The sequence below is a fragment of the Chiloscyllium punctatum genome, chromosome 9 (genome assembly GCF_047496795.1).
Source record: "Chiloscyllium punctatum isolate Juve2018m chromosome 9, sChiPun1.3, whole genome shotgun sequence".
NCBI lineage: Eukaryota > Metazoa > Chordata > Chondrichthyes > Orectolobiformes > Hemiscylliidae > Chiloscyllium > Chiloscyllium punctatum.
Genome location: NC_092747.1, coordinates 59,024,074 through 59,042,437, shown reverse-complemented (window position 1 = coordinate 59,042,437; position 18,364 = coordinate 59,024,074). Strand labels below are relative to the sequence as shown.

Sequence of the window (18,364 nt, the reverse complement as noted above, 5' to 3'; positions counted from 1 at the left end):
GATACAGGATCTGTGGTACCATGAGTCTCAGTCATCAAGCATCTGAACAAAGATGTCCACAGCTACTTTGTTGAACTAGTAGCTGGGGGACAACTTTAGAAAACAGTTGAAGGGGTGTTCAGGCCAGAAGTGTGATTTGAAAGCAAATAGCTCATTGTGGTATTGCAGAATCTGAGGTTTCAGTGCATAATGGCTCAGGTGAAGCGTAACCTGTTAGTGATGCAGAATCCTGGAGTAACTTCTGTTGTGAATCCAGTTTAAAACAGGGTATTTGGAATCTGGTAGGAGGCAGCAATTGAAGCAATAAGCATGGTTGATCGTAAGACTCCTGGAGACGTGACTGACCTAGCCCCTGACAGGTGACCGCCACAGATCCCTTGGAAGGTACCAGTTAAGAGGCTGAGAATGTCCTCTCAAACAAATGCTGGATACCAATCCAACCCTTCCCATTTACCCAGATCGGTAATGCAAGAACAGAATGCTGTCACAAACATGGATGAGAATATTCTCATCATGATAGCATAATTAGATTAGATTACTTACAGTGTGGAAACAGTCCCTTTGGCCCAACAAGTCCACATCGACCCTCCGAAAAGCAACCCACCCAGACCCATTCCCTTACATTTACCCCTTCACCTAACACTATGGGCAATTTAGCATGGCCAATTCACCTAACCTGCACATTTTTGGACTGTGGGAGGAAATCTGAGCATCTGGAGGAAACCCACGCAGACACGGGGAGAATGTGCAAACTCCACATAGACAGTTTCCTGAGGCAGGAATTGAACCCGGGTCTCTGGCACTGTGAGGCTACAGTGCTAACCACTGTGCTGCCCATAATTGAATTTTATAATCTCACAACTGCTTAAAAGTGTTAGTGGTAGCAGTAACAGCAAATTTCAAGAAGGGAAGTGTGTAATATAATCTCCAGCAACAGAGGCAGAAGCAGGTGACAACAGTGTCGAAGGGCAGCTGGAGGAGCTGAACAGACCATCTCTGGAAATATGGGTAACATTGGGAAAAGGTCACCTCATAGGACGAAGGAACAGACATCAAAAAAGTCTTCAACTCAATGTAAACACAGGCTTCATTCATATAGATACTTCCTTGTTTAACCTTAATTTCTCTTCATGTTTGTGATAACCTGGTGCTATTGGAATAAAGAATCCTTGCTTTGCGATCTTTAAGCAGTCTCTGTATTCAACTGTCATGTTATATTCAGCTGATTTTCAGTGGTAGTTGGTTGAAGAGAGATTTGAAAGATGCCATTACCAGGATATTTCTTGTCAATTTTAAAATGTACTATTGCTACCACTGTCTTCTTAGCTGTAAACTCAAATTTCTCTCCAGGAATTAAGACAATGGCCTCTGGCTCCAGCTGGCATGTTTGCAGCCTGGAGTTTTATAACAGCAGGATTTTAAGCTGAATCCCCATCTGTTTGCTTCACAATTAACTGGATATTAAATTGCAAAGCGAGGAAGTAGTCATCGATCACCTACCTAGCAATACTCTCTCAATCAATACACAGAGAAACTATCCCATTAATTTTTTTGCATTTTCACTGTTATCTACTTTGTCAATTAATCTCTCCACCCTTTGTCCCTATTTCAGATCTTCCCATTTTTCATTCCATTCCTAACCTTTCCCAAACAGATTTAAAAATTAACACTGTGAAGCACTGCAATTCTAATGAAGAATAACCAACCTGAAATATTAACTGTTTCCTTCTCCAAAGACCTGACCTGTTCAGCATATTTTCTTTTTGTGTGAGGTGAAAACCAATCATTTATCTCATTTCTTGTGTACGTTAGTTTTTTTGCATTTATCCAGATATCAGTAAACTACACAATGGAATTCATTACATGTAGAATGTTTCTGAGACAGGATAAGGGACTTATGTAACTTCTTCCTAATGCTGGAATCAGACTTGCTTGAAAACATCTAATATAAACATCTGAAAGCATTTGAATATCTGACAGACCACTTCAGTCATCAATGGGCACTGTTTTAATTTAGTCAGCTGCCGTCCATGCCGACCAGATATCCCAACCCAATCTAGTCCCACCTGCCAGCACCTGGCCCATATCCCTTCAAACCCTTCCCATACTTATTCAAGCATCTATAACAAAGCTACTGAGAAGTCCACAGTCTAGATTTAAGCTTACTGCCCCATTTCCTCAAATCTAGAATTTTCAATGCAATTCAGCAGAACAACGGCTTTTTCTGTCTAGTGTGCATTTGAAAGAGTGTAGTGTGCTTTTGCTGAAGTTAACTGGCGTTAACTCTTCAACCTATCAATATAGTGTTGCCAAGCTTCTCACTGTCTGACCAATAAAGGTTACCCTTCCAATCTGAACATTATCTTGTAGTGTTTATTACTTGGAATTAAGTAGGAAGCCCAGTTCTCAGGCCAAGCCTGCTCTCAAAGTTCACTCTCAGTCAGACTAACTACAAAATCACCACTGTTATTGGCCTACCTAGATGAGGTATCAAATTACTGAGCTCACAAAATCAGCAGAGTTGAATCCATACCTCAGTGTTCAACTAATATCATGAAAGATATGGCAACTAAAACAAATGAAGCTCAATGTTATTTATGTGTAAATTGAACAGTCATTTTTGACAAGTGGAAATGTATAATGAAACAAGAAAAACCCAGAAGTTACTGTTGTGTTGTGCTGGTCCTCTTAGAGGTCTTCTTGCTGTCTGGCTCCCCACTAAAACATTCTTGATGGTATTAAGCTTCTGTACTTTTGAACAAGCATTTGTATCATTCTCTGCACAGAAGTGGCCTATTTAGCTGCACTGTTCCACAATATGCTGTTCTTTACTCATGCATTGTTGGTTGGAAATTCTATCAGACAACTGCTTTCACCTCCATATTTGTGAGCATGATTATCATTAGTAAGGTATGATTCTATGAACCTTCCTTCTCTCAAGTCACAACACTCAAAATGGTGTAGTTTTCAAGAGTTTCTTTTCAATTGACAAATCAATAACACCTACTTCATAGTTTGGCCACTTCTGAGAAAACACCTAACACTTTTAGTGTATCCAACCTATTCACACAACTTTCTAGCTTTTGGCAATTTTAAACCAGCTCCTGTTTCCTATTCCACCACGTAGTAAAACTGATCTTTTGTGAGACAGATTTAAGAGTCAGAGATGTACAGCACGGAAACAGACCCTTCGGTCCAACTCACCCATGCCGACCAGATATCCCAATCCAATCTAGTCCCACCTGCCAGCACCTGGCCCATGTCCCTCCAAACTCTTCCTATTCATATAGTCAACCAGATGCCTTTTAAATGTTGAATTGTACTAGCCTCCACCACTTCCTCTGGCAGCTAATTCCATACACGTGAGTGTAAAAGTTGCCCCACAGATCTCAATCTAAACCTATGCCCTCCAGTTCTGGATTCCCCCACATCCAATCCATGCCCCTCATGATTTTATAAACCTTTATAAAGTCACCCCCCAGCCTCCAACGCTCCAGAGAAAACAGCCCTAGCCTATTCAACCTCTCCCTATAGTTCAAATCCTCCAACCCTGACAACATCCTTGTAAATCATTTCTGAACCCTTTCAAGTTTCACAACATGCTTCCGTTAGGAAGGAGACCAGAACTGCACACAATATTCCAACAGTGGCATAACAATGTCCTGTACAGCCACAACGTGACCTCCCAACTCCTGTACTCAATACTCTGACCAATAAAGGAAAGCATACCAAACACCTTCTTCACTATCCTAGCTACATGCGACTCCACTTTCAAGGAGATATGAACCTGAGCTCTGAGGTCTCCTTGTTCAGCAACGCTCCCCAGGGCCTTACCATTAAGTGCTAAGATTTGCTTTCCAAAAATGGAGCACCTCACATTTATCTAAATTAAACTCCATCTGCCATTTCTAAGCCCACTGGCCCATCTGATCAAGATCCCGTTGTAATCTGTGTAAACGTCTTCGCTATCCACTACACCTCAAATTTTGGTGTCATCAGCAAACTTACTAACTATACCTCTTATGCTCACATTCAAATCATTTATATAAATGATCAAAAGTAGTGGACCCAGCACCAGTACTTGTGGCACTCTAGGCCTCCAGTCTGAAAAGCAACCCTCCACCACCACCCTCTGGCTTCTCCCATTGAGTCAGTTTTGTATCCAAATGGCAAGTTCACCTTGTATTCCATGAGATCTAACCTTGCTCCCATGGGGAAACTTGTCAAACACATTACTGAAGTCCATATAGATCACATCTACCACTCTACCCTCATCAATCCTTTTTGTTACTTCTTCAAAAAACTCAATCAAGTTTGTGAGACATTATTTTCCACACAAAGCCATGTTGACTATCCCTAATCAGTCCTTGCATTGCATTTGCTTCTTCTCCTCACAAGAATTCAGTGTATTTTTATTTCTGGCTTTATTTACTTTACCTCCATGTCTACATCCATATGCTAATCACCTTTACCTTCCTGCTTCTCTGCTTGTTGCTCCTCTTTGTATCTGGCCTTTAGACATCCATCTCATCATCTTCCTTACTGCAATAGCACCCTGTTCCTTCCATTCATTTGTTTCAACAGATCTATTAGGATGAAAGTTAAGCATCCTAAGATGTTACTGCCAGTTTACCGAAATTATGCAATTCAAACTTTATGGGCAGCCATGTTGCATTGTCAGTCATGCACTTTAACTGGATGTAAGTTTGCTCGCTAAGCTGGAAGGTTTGTTTTCAGATGTTTCATCATCATACTTGGTAATATCATCAGTGAGCTTCCGGTGAACCTTCCAGCTCAGCGAGCAAACTTACATCCAGGACCTCAACCTGAGCTACAAATCTTCTCAAAACTCACTAATGCACTTCAACAGTTTTGCAAAATTTGCTGTCTAACAGCTAAACAAAAACAAGTTGCTCAGTTAGCATTTACCTCTGTCACTATATTTCCCATGAAAACTGACAGCAAACAAACTTCTGTCCTTGGGAAGGTTGGCTCCGCTTTCATAGGGTTTCAGTGTGGTCCTGCAGGTGTAAATGGGTTGTCACAGAGTATCCAGAGAATACAGGAATAGAAAAGGTAGGACAAAGCAGATTTTCAATTGTGGTTACCAAGTGACCCTTCAGTTTGCAGGTTAACAGGAATCTGACAAATGAATTGTAGCACACTAAACATAGTTATGTGCTTACCAATACTGATTCCTGTCTAATAGCCATGTGGCTCATTCTTCCGTGCTGACTGAGGGACTGATGATAAACTGGTTGAATGAGTGACACCCATACTCAACATTGCAACTTCATCACAACTCAACATTGCGAGGCTCAGAAAATAGCCAGCATCAAATTGCCATGTCTGTAGCTGATTTGCGACTTATACTCCTACCACAGCAGTTTTTTTCTTTGAGTAATAATCATTGGTAAGTAACAAAGGAAGAAATAGTTATTAATGCAAGGTTACCCACTCAAGTTAGATGTATTTCAGGAGGTTCCTTCACACAAGTTGGTTTCTCCAAATTCCCTGCCACAGCCAAACAACCATTCAGCAATCACCCCATTCCACAAATTGAATACTTCATTGTAAAAAGTATCACATGATAAAAAGAATTTTTTTTTAGATTAGATTAGATTCGGCCCAACAAGTCCACACCGACCCGCCGAAGCGCAACCCACCCATGCCCCCTACATTCACCACTTACCTAACACTACGGGCAATTTAGCATGGCCAATTCACCTGACCTGCACATTTTTGGACTGTGGGAGGAAACCGGAGCACCTGGAGGAAACCCACGCAGACACGGGGAGAAGGTGCAAACTCCACAAGTCAGTCGCCTTAGGCGGGAATTGAACCCAGGTCCCTGGCGCTTTGATTTAACGCCACTTTGATTGTTCTTTTGGGTTTCTCTTAAAAAAGTTTCCCACAGAAGATGAATAACCATGTACATAAAAGGAGGTCAATTTCTAAATCACATTTAACTAACTTGCTGTAGTTTTGTTTCGAAAAGTTTTGATCAGGGCAATGCTATTACTGTGCAGTATGTCGACTTTCAGAAGGCATTTAATATAGTGATACACAATAAATTTGTGAGCAAAGAGAGAGCTCATGGAATGAGAGAAACAACAGCAAATTGTCTGAGACAAGAAACAAAGATCCTGCATGTTTTTCAGACATGTGGAAGATTTGCAATGAAGTCCCAGAGGGTGAGTGCTCGGACTCCTGCTTTTCCTGATAAATATTGACCAAATCTTGGTGTACAGGGCACAAATTCAAAATCTGCAGATGGTATAAAAACTTGGAAGCATTGTGCATTAAGAGGATACTGTATAACTTTAAAATGACAGATAAGTTGAGGGAGTGGGCAGGTAAGTGACAGATGAAGTTCAGTTTACAGAAATGTCAGGTGATACATCTTGGTAAATACAATACAAAGGTTAAATCTCTAAAAGGGGTATAAGTGGCTGAGGATCTGGTTGTATGTGTGCAGGCAACTTAAAGGTACAAGGTAGGTTGAGAGCAGTTTAATAAAACATACACTATCCTAAGTTTTACTTTAGGGCACAGAGTACATGACTGCAATGTGATACCATTATTCAAGAGGGAGGTTAGGATAAACTAGGAAACTACAGGCTAGTGAGTCTAACATCACACAATTAATCCCTACTTGGAGACATGGATTAATCAAGGATAGTCAACATAACTTTAACAGGGGACAATTATACCTAACAAATTTGATTGAAATTTGAGGTGGTGACTAGGTCAAGTATCTGTCAGAGCAATGGTTGAAGGGTCATTTTAAGACTGCAAACCTGTGTCGAGTGATGTTAACACATAGTTTAGTGCCAGATCCCTTAGTGTTTCTAGGCTATGCTTCTAGTCCATGAAGATGACACAAATTGGTGGTGTGGCAATTAGTGAGGAGGGAACTTTGACAGAAAGCCAGTCAGATAAGCTGAATAGTGGCAAATAGAATTTAATTCTGAAAAGTGAGAGGTGATGCATTTTGGGAGAAGTAACAAAGCCTTTTGAATGTTAGCAAGTACTCAAGATCATAAGGACACTGGTGTGTCCACAGATTCTTGAAAGCAGCATAATAGACAATAGGTGCAGGAGTAGGCCATTCTGCCCTTCGAGCCTGCACCACCATTCAATATGATCATGGCTGATCATCCTTAATCAGTATCCTGTTTCTGCCTTATCTCCATAACCCTTGATTCCACTATCCTTGAGAGCTCTATCCAACTCTTTCTTAAATGAATCCAGAGACTGGGCCTCCATTGCATCTTGGGCAGAGCATTCCACACAGCCACCACTCTCTGGATGAAGAAGTTTCTCCCCATCTCTGACCTAAATGGTCTACCCCGTATTTTTAAGCTGTGTCCTCTGGTTTGGCACTCACCCATCAGCGGAAACATGTTTCCTGCCTCCAGAGTGTCCAATCCTTTAATAATCTGATATGTCTCAATCAGATCCCCTCTCTGTCTTCTAAACTCAAGGGTATACAAGCCTAGTCGCTCCAGTCTTTCAGCGTAAGATAGTCCCACCATTCCAGGAATTGACCTCGTGAACCTACGCTGCACTCCCTCAATAGCCAGAATGTCTTTCCTCAAATTTGGAGGCCAGAACTGCACACAGTTCTCCAGCTGTGGTCTCACCAGGGCCCTGTACAGCTGCAGAAGAACCTCTTTGCTTCTATACTCAATCCCTCTTGTTATGAAGGCCAGCATGCTATTAGCCTTCTTCACCACCTGCTGTACCTGCATGCTTACCTTCATTGACTGGTGTACAAGAACACCCAGATCTCTCTGTACTGCCCCTTTACCTAAATTGATTCCATTTAGATAGTAATCTGCCTTCATGTACTTGCCACTAAAGTGGATAACCACACATTTATCCACATTAAACTGCATCTGACCACTCATCTAACCTGTCCAGGTCACCCTGTAATCTCCTAACATTTCACCCTGCCACTCAGCTTAGTATCATCAGCAAATTTGCTAATGTTATTACTAATACCATCTTCTATATCATTAATATATATTGTAAAAAGCTGCGGTCCCAGCATTGATCCCTGCGGTACCCCACTGGTCACTGCCTGCCATTCCGAAATGGAGCCGTTTATCACGACTCTTTGTTTCCTGTCAGCCAACCAACTTTCAATCCAAGTTAGTACTTTGCCCCCAATATCATGCGCCCCAATTTTGCTCACTAACCTCCTATGTGGGACTTTATCAAAAGCTTTCTGAAAGTCCAGGTACACTACATCTACTGGATCTCCCTCATCCATCTTCAGAGTTACACCCTCAAAAAAATTCCAGAAGATTAGTCAAGCATAATTTCCCCTTCATAAATCCACGCTGACTCTGACCTAACCTATTACTACTATCCAGATGTGTCGTAATTTCATCCTTTATAATAGACTCCAGCATCTTTCCCACCACTGAAGTCAGACTAACTGGTCTATGATTTCCTGCTTTCTCTGTCCCACCTTTCTTAAAAAGTGGTACAACATTAGCCACCCTCCAATCCGCAGGAACTGATCCCGAATCTATCGAACTCTAGAAAGTAATCACCAACGCATTCGCGATTTCTCGAGCCACCTCCTTCAGTACCCTGGGATGTAGACCATCAGGCCCCAGGGACTTATCAACCTTCAGACCTAACAGTCTCTCCAACACCAATTCCTGGCAAATATAAATTCCCTTCAGTTCAGGTCCTTCAGCCACTGTTACCTCAGGGAGATTGCTTGTGTCTTCCCCAGTGAACACAGATCTGAAGTACTAATTCAATTCTTCTGCCATTTCTTTGTTTCCTGTAATATATTCCCCTGTTTTTGTCTTCAAGGGCCCAATTTTAGTCTTAACCATTTTTTTGCCTTTCACTTACCTAAAAAAGCTTTTACTATCCTCCTTTATACTTTTGGCCAGTTTACCTTTGTACCTCATTTTTTCTCTGCGTACTTTCTTAGTAATCCTCTGTTGTTCTTTAAAAGCTTCCCAGTCCTCAGTTTTCCCACTTATCTTTGCTATGTTATACTTTTCCTCTTTTAACTTTATATGTTTTTAACTTCACTCAGCGAAAGAGAAGACTGCAGGTGCTGGAGTTCAGAGCTTAAAAATGTGTTGCTGGAAAAGCGCAAATCAGGCAGCATCAAAGGAACAGGAGAATCGATGTTTCAGGCATAAGCCCTGTTCCTTTGATGCTGCCTGACCTGCTGCGCTTTTCTAGCAACACATTTTTAAGCTCTTAACTTCCCTCGTCAGCCACGGCCACCCATGCCTCCTCCTAGGATCTTTCTTACCTTTTGGAATGAACTGATCCTGCATCTTCCGTATTATACACAGAAATATCTGCCATTGTAATAGGTAGAGGTGGTGGTTAAAAACACATATGGGATATTTACCCTTAAAAGTCAAGGCAGTTAATACAAGAGCAAGGAGGTTGTTATGATGGAGCAGCATAGGAAGTTAGTTAAAGCACAGTTCTGTTCATCACACTATAGACAGGGTGCGATTCCTCTACAGCAGGTGCAGAGGGAATTCTCCAGGATATTACTTGGAATGACAGTTTCAGCAATGAAAAAAGTGACTAGACAGGCAAGGCTTGGTTTCCTTAGAGCATGGAAGGTCTGGGGGTAGTGTTTGTGTGAATCCTGATGAAGGTGCACAAAGTTATAAGGCATATAAATAGGGTTGATAGGGAGAAGTAATTCCATTTAGTAAAGGGGTCACTCAGCTTTTAAAAGGATGCTTAGAGGGAATTTGAGGATTTATTTTTAGATCACTCAGAGGGTTGAGAGTTCTGAAACTCACTACTTAAAAATGTGGTGGAAGCAGGAACTATGAGCAATAGAAATGCCATTACGTAAAAGGTTAGAGATCAAGTGTTGGCAAAATGGGATGATAATAGATATAAGCTTGATGACCAGCATGAAGAATCTTTTTGTGTGTTTAAAACTTGATGACTAGTTCTGTCTCAGCTAAAGTATTGTTTCCATTCTTGATGCCAAACTTCAGGAACGATGTGAGGCATTGGAACAGAAGAGGTTTACAAGATTGGTTTCATGAATAAGGAATTTCAGATTGTAGATGTTGGAATTAGAGGGAATGCTGAAAAGAGATCCAAGTATTCAAAATCATGAAGGAGTCTGTACTGAGCAAACAGGAAGACATTGTCAACCCCTTCATGGGTGAGAAGGCACAGATTGAAAGCAAAACATATTCAAGGAAAAATATTTTCAGGCAAAACGAGGATCTGGATGCACTGCTTCGAATGTATAGAGGGTGTAGGTTCAACCAAGGCATTCAAAAGTGGACTAAATGGTTATTTGAATAAAACAATATACATTCTCATTGCTCATTCTGCGAGCCAGTGCGCAGACAATGGACTGAATGGCCTCTTTCCTTATTCACAATTCTACAATTCTACAATCTTTTAAAACCAAAGTTCACAAGTTTTGGATTTTAAGTAGCAATGGCACACCACACCTTCCAGATTGACAAATTCTTGGCTGTGCGTTTGCATAATCCATTCCTCTCCATAATAGTCACTGTCCTCCCAGAGGGGCAGGTAGTATTTGGCATGGCAGTGTGAAGGACGCGGGACGGGCAGAAAGGCAAAACATGCTGGTGGTGGAATGGCTCCCCTTAACACTTCGGCTCTGTCTATCACCCTCAGCCCGTCCGACAGCATTGACCAGCGGCTCAACCTGAGCTGGCGACCCGAACATAGCCGGTTTGTTTCCACTAAACGGTTTAGCTGCGGAGACAGCGAATATTTCAGTGGGCCCCTGTCCTCGTCTCCTTGGCCATACAGGGTCACGTCATATCCATTAGCGCCGGGACGATCCGGGAGGTATCGTTCCACTGCCAGCACCCAGAACACGGCTGCTCCACCAAGCTCCAGCTCCGCCATGAGCTGCAGCTGTCGCGCGCCTCAGCAACCGTTGAAGACGAAATCTCACGCGCCACGACTCCTTCCCGGGCTTCTTTGTCATTGTACAGCCCTTCGCGCGTCCTGATTGGTTCGCCCTCCCGTGCTCTGATTGACTATTTGTTTGGAGCTCCGATTGGCTCTTGGGAGATTTCAGAAACACGCTCAGTTTGAAACTCGAGGTCTTAGGCACAACGGATGGCCTTCCACTTCAGAGAAAGACAATGGGTGAACAAGAAACCACCTTCTACCATTGAACTTACTCAGAAAATAAAACAACTTTGGTGCCGTGATTTAAATGTGAAAGAATCAATCGTGCTGGATTTAGAACATTTTGGAGGTCGTGCGATATATCTTTGTGGCAGTGTGGCATCACAAATGCCAGTCTTCAGCCAATTTGACTCAGTTCTGTGATATTAAGAAATGATTGTAGGAACTAGATGCTACAAATGTTTTGAACCTTGACAATATTTCAGCAATAGTATTGAAGATCTGTGCTCAAGAACATGCTGAGAACCTAGCCAAACTGTTCTACTACAGCTGCAATACTAGCACTTACCTAACAATGTGGAAAGTTGCCCAGGTATGTCCTGTACATAATAAACATGACAAATCCAACTCAATCAGTCTATTCTTAATAATAAGTATAGAAATGCAAAGTGCCGTTAACAGTGTCTTCAATTAGCACTTGTTTAGCAATAATCTGCTCACTGATTCTCAGTTTGAGTTCTGGCATTGACACTCAGGACCTGACCCTTGGTCCAAACATGGACAAAAGAACTGATTTTCAGAGGTGAGGCGAAAGTGACTGCCCTCAATATCAAGGCCACACACAAGCAAGAGTGGCATTGAGGAGTTCCATCAAAACTTTCTAAATGGAGAGAAAATTCAGAAATCTGAAATGCAGAGGGACTTGGGAGTCCCAGTCCAAGTTTCTTTGAAGATAAACTTGCAGATTGAATTGGTAGTTAGGAAGGCAAATGCAATGTTGTCATTTATCCCAAGAAGACTAGAGTATAAAAGCAAGAATGTATTTATGAGACTTTATAAAGCTCTGCTCAGACCACATTTAGAGTATTGTGAACAATTTTGGGCCCCTTACCTCAGGAAGGCCTGGCGTGGGTGCAGAGGAGGTTCATGAGAATGATCCCAGGAATGAAAGGCCTAAAATATGAGGAACATTTGAGGACTCTGGGACTATACTCAATGGAGGATGAGGGGAGATCTGATTGAAACTTTCAGAGTACTGAATAGCCTAGACACAATGGATGTTGGAAATATGTTTCCATTGGCAGGAGAGACAAGGTCCTTAGGGCACAGCCTTAGAATAAAGGGAAGACCTTTTACAATGGTGATAAAAAGAGTGGTGAATCTGTGGAATGCATTGCCACAGAAGGCTGTGGAGGCCAGGTCATTGAGTATATTTAAAATGGAGATAGATAAGTTCTTGATTGCCAAGGAGATCAAAGGTTATGGGGAAATAGCCAGAAAATGGGGTTGAAAAACCAATCAGCCATGATTGAATGGTGGAGCAGGCTGAATGGACCAAAAGACATAATTTCTGCTTCTATGCCTTGTGGTCTTATGGTCTTGAGACATTGGAAAGCAGAGAAATACTTTCTGCTGGTTGGAGCCATACCTGGTACAAAAGAAGATGGTTGTGGTTGTTGGAGGTCAATTATTTCAGCTCTCAGACATCTCTACAGGAGTTCATCAGAGTAGTTCCATGGACCAACTATATATAGCTGCTTCATCAATGTGGTCCCTCCACCATGAGGTCAGGATGGAGATATTCACTGATGGTTGCACATTATTCTGCGCAGTGTTCGCTGATGACTGCACAATGTTCTGCACCATTTGCGACTCCTGAGATACTGAAGTAGCTTTTACCCAAATGCAGCAAGACCTGGACAATATCCAAGTTTGGGCTGACTAATGGCGAGTGACATTCACACTGCACAGGTGCCAGACAATGACCATCTCCAATGAAAGAATCTAACCATTTGCCCTGTGACGTTCACTGGCATCATCACCATCACTAATTTCCCCACGCTTGACCTGAAATTGAACTGGACATATGAATTGTGTAAACAGATCAGAGGCTAGAAATCTGCAGCAAGTAACTCACCTCTTTGCTCCCTAAAGCCTGTCCACTATCTATGAAGAACAAGTCAGAAGTCTTATAGAATATTCCTGCTACTTGCCTGGATGTGTACAGCTTCAGCAGCACTCAAGAAGCTTGAAACCATTTAAGACAAAGCAGCCTGCTTGAATGGCACCACATGGACATTCACTCCTTCCATCATCAACACTCAGTAACAGCAAAGTATATCAAGGCTTCTTAGACATGACCTCTACCATCTAAAGGGACACAGGCACCAAATACATTGGGACATCACCATGAACAGATTTCCTTCTAAGTCATCCACCATCCAAACTTGGAAATATATCTTCAATCTTTCAGTGTCACTACGTCAAAATCCTGAAACTTCCTCCCTAATTACATTTTGGTCTAACTACAACAAATGGACTTTAGCAGTTCAAGAAGGCTGCTCACCACCACCTTCTCGAGTACAACTAAGGATGAGCAATAAATGTTGATACAACCAGCAAAGCCCAAATTCTGTGAATTAATTTTTTAAAAATTAATTGAGAAAGAATGAGAAAGTGAGCAGAGGATGAGATAAAGTGGGAAAGATAACTGAAAAAGTATAGAGCAAGTGACTGATGAAAGCAAAATACTATTTATATTGGAAATGTGAAATAAAAGCAAATGGTAGAGAAACTTTGGGTCTGGCAGCATCTGTATTGAGAGAAATAAAGCTAATATTTTGATTCCAATTTGACTTTTTTAAAGAAAATAGTTGCAGAAGGTTTCCAGACTGACAGAAGCCTCTGGACTGCTGTAAGCGCAGGTTCTGTGTCGCTATGTCACTGCAGTAAAATTATGTTAAAACTGAAAAAAGCTGGTTATTTTCTCCCATCAATTTTTGAAAGGTGTTGCCTTTAACCAATAATTAAATGTTTTTATAATTAATGCACTAATCTCCTTGTGCCTCCAGCGAAGAACTGAAAGAATTTGGAGTAAGGAGATCAAAAGCTGGGAAGCGAAATGAACCATCTCTTTGCACGCTGTGAACTAGCACTATTAAACTGTGCTTCCCAAGTTTTCTCCCTCCATCCATAAATTAATTTATTTTCCTGGATTCATCTGTATGTGCTTGTTCGAGGTTTCATAGGGGATTAGAGTTTCATCAAGGAGACCTATATGCTAATAGTTTCTCATTTTGTTTACCTGTGACCGTAATTTATTTATACTAAACAGTAGCTCTTGTTCAATGCAGGAACTTGGTTCTGTTAACCTGATTCCATCATTTACCATTGAATAAATTGGGGAATTTGCGTCCTTTGATTAAATCATTAACTTTTATGGTGACCCCAAGAGCAGTGGGACTCAAGAATCACTCAAGAATTACTTTCCCAAGTGGGTTGTAACATTCCCTTAAATTCTTATTGCCTATCACAACTGCGTTCCAGTCTTCCTCCTGCCTCCCTGAACAATTAAGCCAACCATCACACTGTGTTCCTGGCACTGGAAGCTCTCCCTAGCGGAGCCATAACTTTCTGCAGCATTCAAAACTAATACTGGTTAGAGAGTGAGATGCGTACAGCAGCCCCTGACCTAACTGCTTGGTCCAGATTGACATTCTGACATTTAAAACTTAATCATTGAACTGACCCACATTCACCTGCCTCTATTTTAAAATCTAAATCCAAATATGTACATATATAGAGAGTCATAGAATTATACAGCATGGAAACAGTCTCTTTGGTCTGATCCATCCACGACAATGAGACATCCCAGTCTGACTTAGTTCCATGTTCCGGCATTTGGCCCATATCCCTCAAAACCCTTCATATACCCATCCAGATGCCTTTTAAATGTTGGAACTGTACCCGATTCCACCATTTCCTCTGGCAGCTTGTTCCATACACGCGCCACCCTCTGTGTTAAAAAGTTACCCCTTAGGTCTTTTTAAAAATCTTTTGCTTCTAACCTTAAATTTTTGCCCTCTAGTTTTGGATTCTCCACCCAAGGAAAAAGACCATGGCTATTCACCCTATCCATGCCCCTCGTGATTTTATAAACCTCTATAAGGTCACCCGTCAGCCTCTGATGCTCCAGGAAAAAAAATCCCCACCCTATTCAGGTTCTTCCTATGACTAAAAAAATCCCGCAGCCCTGTAAATATCATACTAAATATTTTCTGTGTCCTCTCAAGTTTAATAATGTCCTTCCTGTAGAAGAATGACCAGAATTGTATGCAATGTTCTAAAAGTAGCCACACCAATGTCCTGTACAGCCACAGTATAACAGGAATACTGATGAGCTTTTGCCCGTAACATCTATTTTCCTGCTCCTCAGATGCTGTCTGACCTGCTGTACTTTTTCAGCACCACTCTAATCTTGACTCTAATCTCCAGTATCTGCTGTACCCACTTCAGCCACAGTATTACACCCAACTCCTATCCAATGTTCTGACCAATGAAGGGAAGTGTGCCAAATGCCTTCTTCACTATGACTGTGACTCCACATTCAAGGAACTATGTATTTGCACCCCTTGGTCTCTGTTCAGCAGCACTCCCCACGACCCTATCATTAATTTTATAAGTCCTAGCCTGTTTTGTCTTATCAAAATGCAACATCTCATATTTATCTAAATTGAAATCCATCTGCCAGACCTTAGTCCACTGGCCTTTCACATCAAGGTCCCCTTGTACTGTGAGATGATCATCTTTCACCGTTTACTACAGCTATTTTGGTGTCATCTTCAAACTTACTTAGCATACCTCCTATATTCACATCCAAATCAATTATATAAATTACAAAAAACAGTGGACCCAGCACTGAACCTTATGGCATATCATTGGTCACAGGCCTCCAGTGCAAAAAAAGCAATCTTTTACCACTATCCTCTGTCTCCTACCATAAAACCAATTTTGTATCCAATTTGCTATGCACTCTGGATCCATGTGACCTTACCTTGCTAATCAGTCTATCATGTCGAAAATTGTCAAAAGCCTTGCTGAAGTCCATATAGACAATGTCTCCTTTTCAAAATGCTGAATCAAGTTAGTGAGACATGATGGCTCATGCACAAAGCCATGCTGACTACCCCAAACCAGTCCTTGCCTTTCCAAATACATGTAAATTCTGTCTGTCAGAATCCCTAACAACAAATTATCCACCACTCACATTAGGTTCACGGTCTATAGTTCCCTGGTTTTTTCTTAAAGCCTCCCTTAAATAATGGCACTGCATTAGTCTTTCAGCACCTTAATTCTAAGATGTAGTTAGCAGTACTCATTATCATTGCTAATTTGTTCAAGCTGACTAGTGAAATCAGTACAATAGATCATGGACGTTTTTCAACAGTGATTATGGTTGTTTGCTGACACAGACATGATGAGATAAGTGGTCTCTTTCTGCGCTGTATATTTCAGGGGTCTTGTGACACAGTGGTAGTGTTCCTACCTCTGAACCAGGAGGACTGGGTTGAAGTCTCACTTGCTCCTGAGGTATGTAATTATATCTCTGAATGGGTTGCTATAAAAAAATCTAGATCATGGAAGCTCAATTTGAGCTGAATGTAACTTGCAGTTAAACCTCAATGATCTTTTGCATTGATTTGAGTGAAAGTGGTAATTTTTTAATCTCAAACAGGCAGACAACTAGCAATCCACATCCATGAACACCAACTAGCCACTAAATGCCACAACCAGTCATCCCCAGTAGCCATACACACAGATGACAAGGACCACATATTCGACTGGGACAACACAACGATCATAGGGCAATCTAAACAGAGGGCAGCCAGAGAATTTCGAGAAGCATGGCACTCATTCATAGACTCCATGAACAAACATATAGTCCTAGACCCAATATACCGGCCACTACAACGAACAACCAGAACTGGCAACTGGAAGCAGCAGGAACAGACCCCTTCCCCCACCCCCCACCCCCCCCCCCCCCCCCCCCCCACCCACCACAACAGAGAAGTCCGTGTCCGCTCCAGGGGTCTTACCTGCAGGTGGGAGTCGATCTCGGTCATGCTGCAGAACCATGACTAAGAGATCGAGAAACTCGGGCAGCGTGTTGGAGGGGCGGAGCAACGTGCCACAGCCTCTGAGACTGCTGCTGAATCCTCTGTGGGATAGGTCTGGGCTCTGGAACGCTGAGTCCGGGCCTTAGAAGAACATAATGACGACCTCAATTTTTGGAAAAGGGGAAGAGGAAGGCCAGCTTGTTGATTTTTTTAGAGCAATGGCTCCCACAGGTGTTGAAGCTGGAATCTGAGCTGGGCCAGGTGTGGGTTGAGCAGGCCCACTGGGTTGCTGTGCGCAGGCCTGGGTCAGACCAGTGTCCCCGCCTGGTCCTAGTTTGGCTTCAGTACTCCACAGTTTTGGGGAAGGAGACCCAAGCCATGGTATACAAGGGTTCCAAAATAATGCTGTTCCAGGACTTCTCTCCAGTTGTGGTTCGCAAGAGGAAGGCGTTTGACAAGGTAAAGAAGCGTCTGAGGGATTTAAATATTCAATATTCCATGTGTTACCCAGCAACGCTGTGCTTCAGTCATGGAGGATCTGTGTATAACTTCAGATCGCTGGAAAAAGCTTAAGAATTTTTGGATGCTGTCAAATAGACTGATGGACTTGAACTACAGATATATGGATAATGACTTTATCTTACCCCCCTTCTGTTTTTTTCTCCTCCTCTTTCTCTTTTCCATCCTTCCTCTTTCTTCTTTCTTTTGACTCGCTCGGTTTATCCGATTGTTGGGGGATGTTTCTGAATTGTTTTTTGTTCCTTAATGTTTTTGGGATTGTAATTTTATATATCTTATTTAATGTTGCTGTTTTGTTAAGAGTGCCTAGGTAATAGTATGGAAGGGGTGGGTTGGTCGCCCACTTTTGACTCTTGTATTATAAGATATTGGCATTTGTTTATCTTAATTTTTAATGTCTGGGCTGAGGGCATGGCTCCATCTGGGAGGTGTTGTGGTGGGATTACTGGAAAGTGGGGGTGCCTCCTGTGGACAAGGGGGCAAGTCTCCTTTTAATTACGTCTTTTATTTAGGAGTAGTTCTTCGCTGTTTTGATTTAGTTATTTTAAAGTTTGTTTTTATATGTGAATTGCTTTTGGTGTCTACTCAATGCCTTTTGAGTGGGGTTCTTCCTCCTGGGGGGGGTCTCGGACGATCTTGCTTGAACGATTATGGCTAGTCATTCGTTTAAATGGTGCACCTGGAATGTCAAGAGGAGCCACTCACCAATTAAAAAGAAAAAGATATTATCAAGTCTTTAAAAAGAGAGGGTTGATGTCGTCCTTCTACAGGAGACACATCTACTTGATAAGGAGCATTCGAAGCTGCAACAGGGT

At 42.0% G+C, this 18,364-nt stretch overlaps 1 protein-coding gene across 1 annotated transcript in view; it reads right to left on the bottom strand.

Annotated features, from left to right (window-relative positions):
• Positions 1 to 10,905, bottom strand: part of LOC140481694 (RPA-related protein RADX-like) — a 98,371-nt gene extending 87,466 nt beyond the window's left edge. Inside the window, exon 1 of the mRNA XM_072578269.1 lies at positions 10,479 to 10,905. Coding sequence (XP_072434370.1) covers positions 10,479 to 10,905 — 427 coding nt within the window. The remainder of the gene's footprint in view (positions 1 to 10,478) is intronic.
• Between the last annotated feature and the right edge of the window lie 7,459 nt (positions 10,906 to 18,364).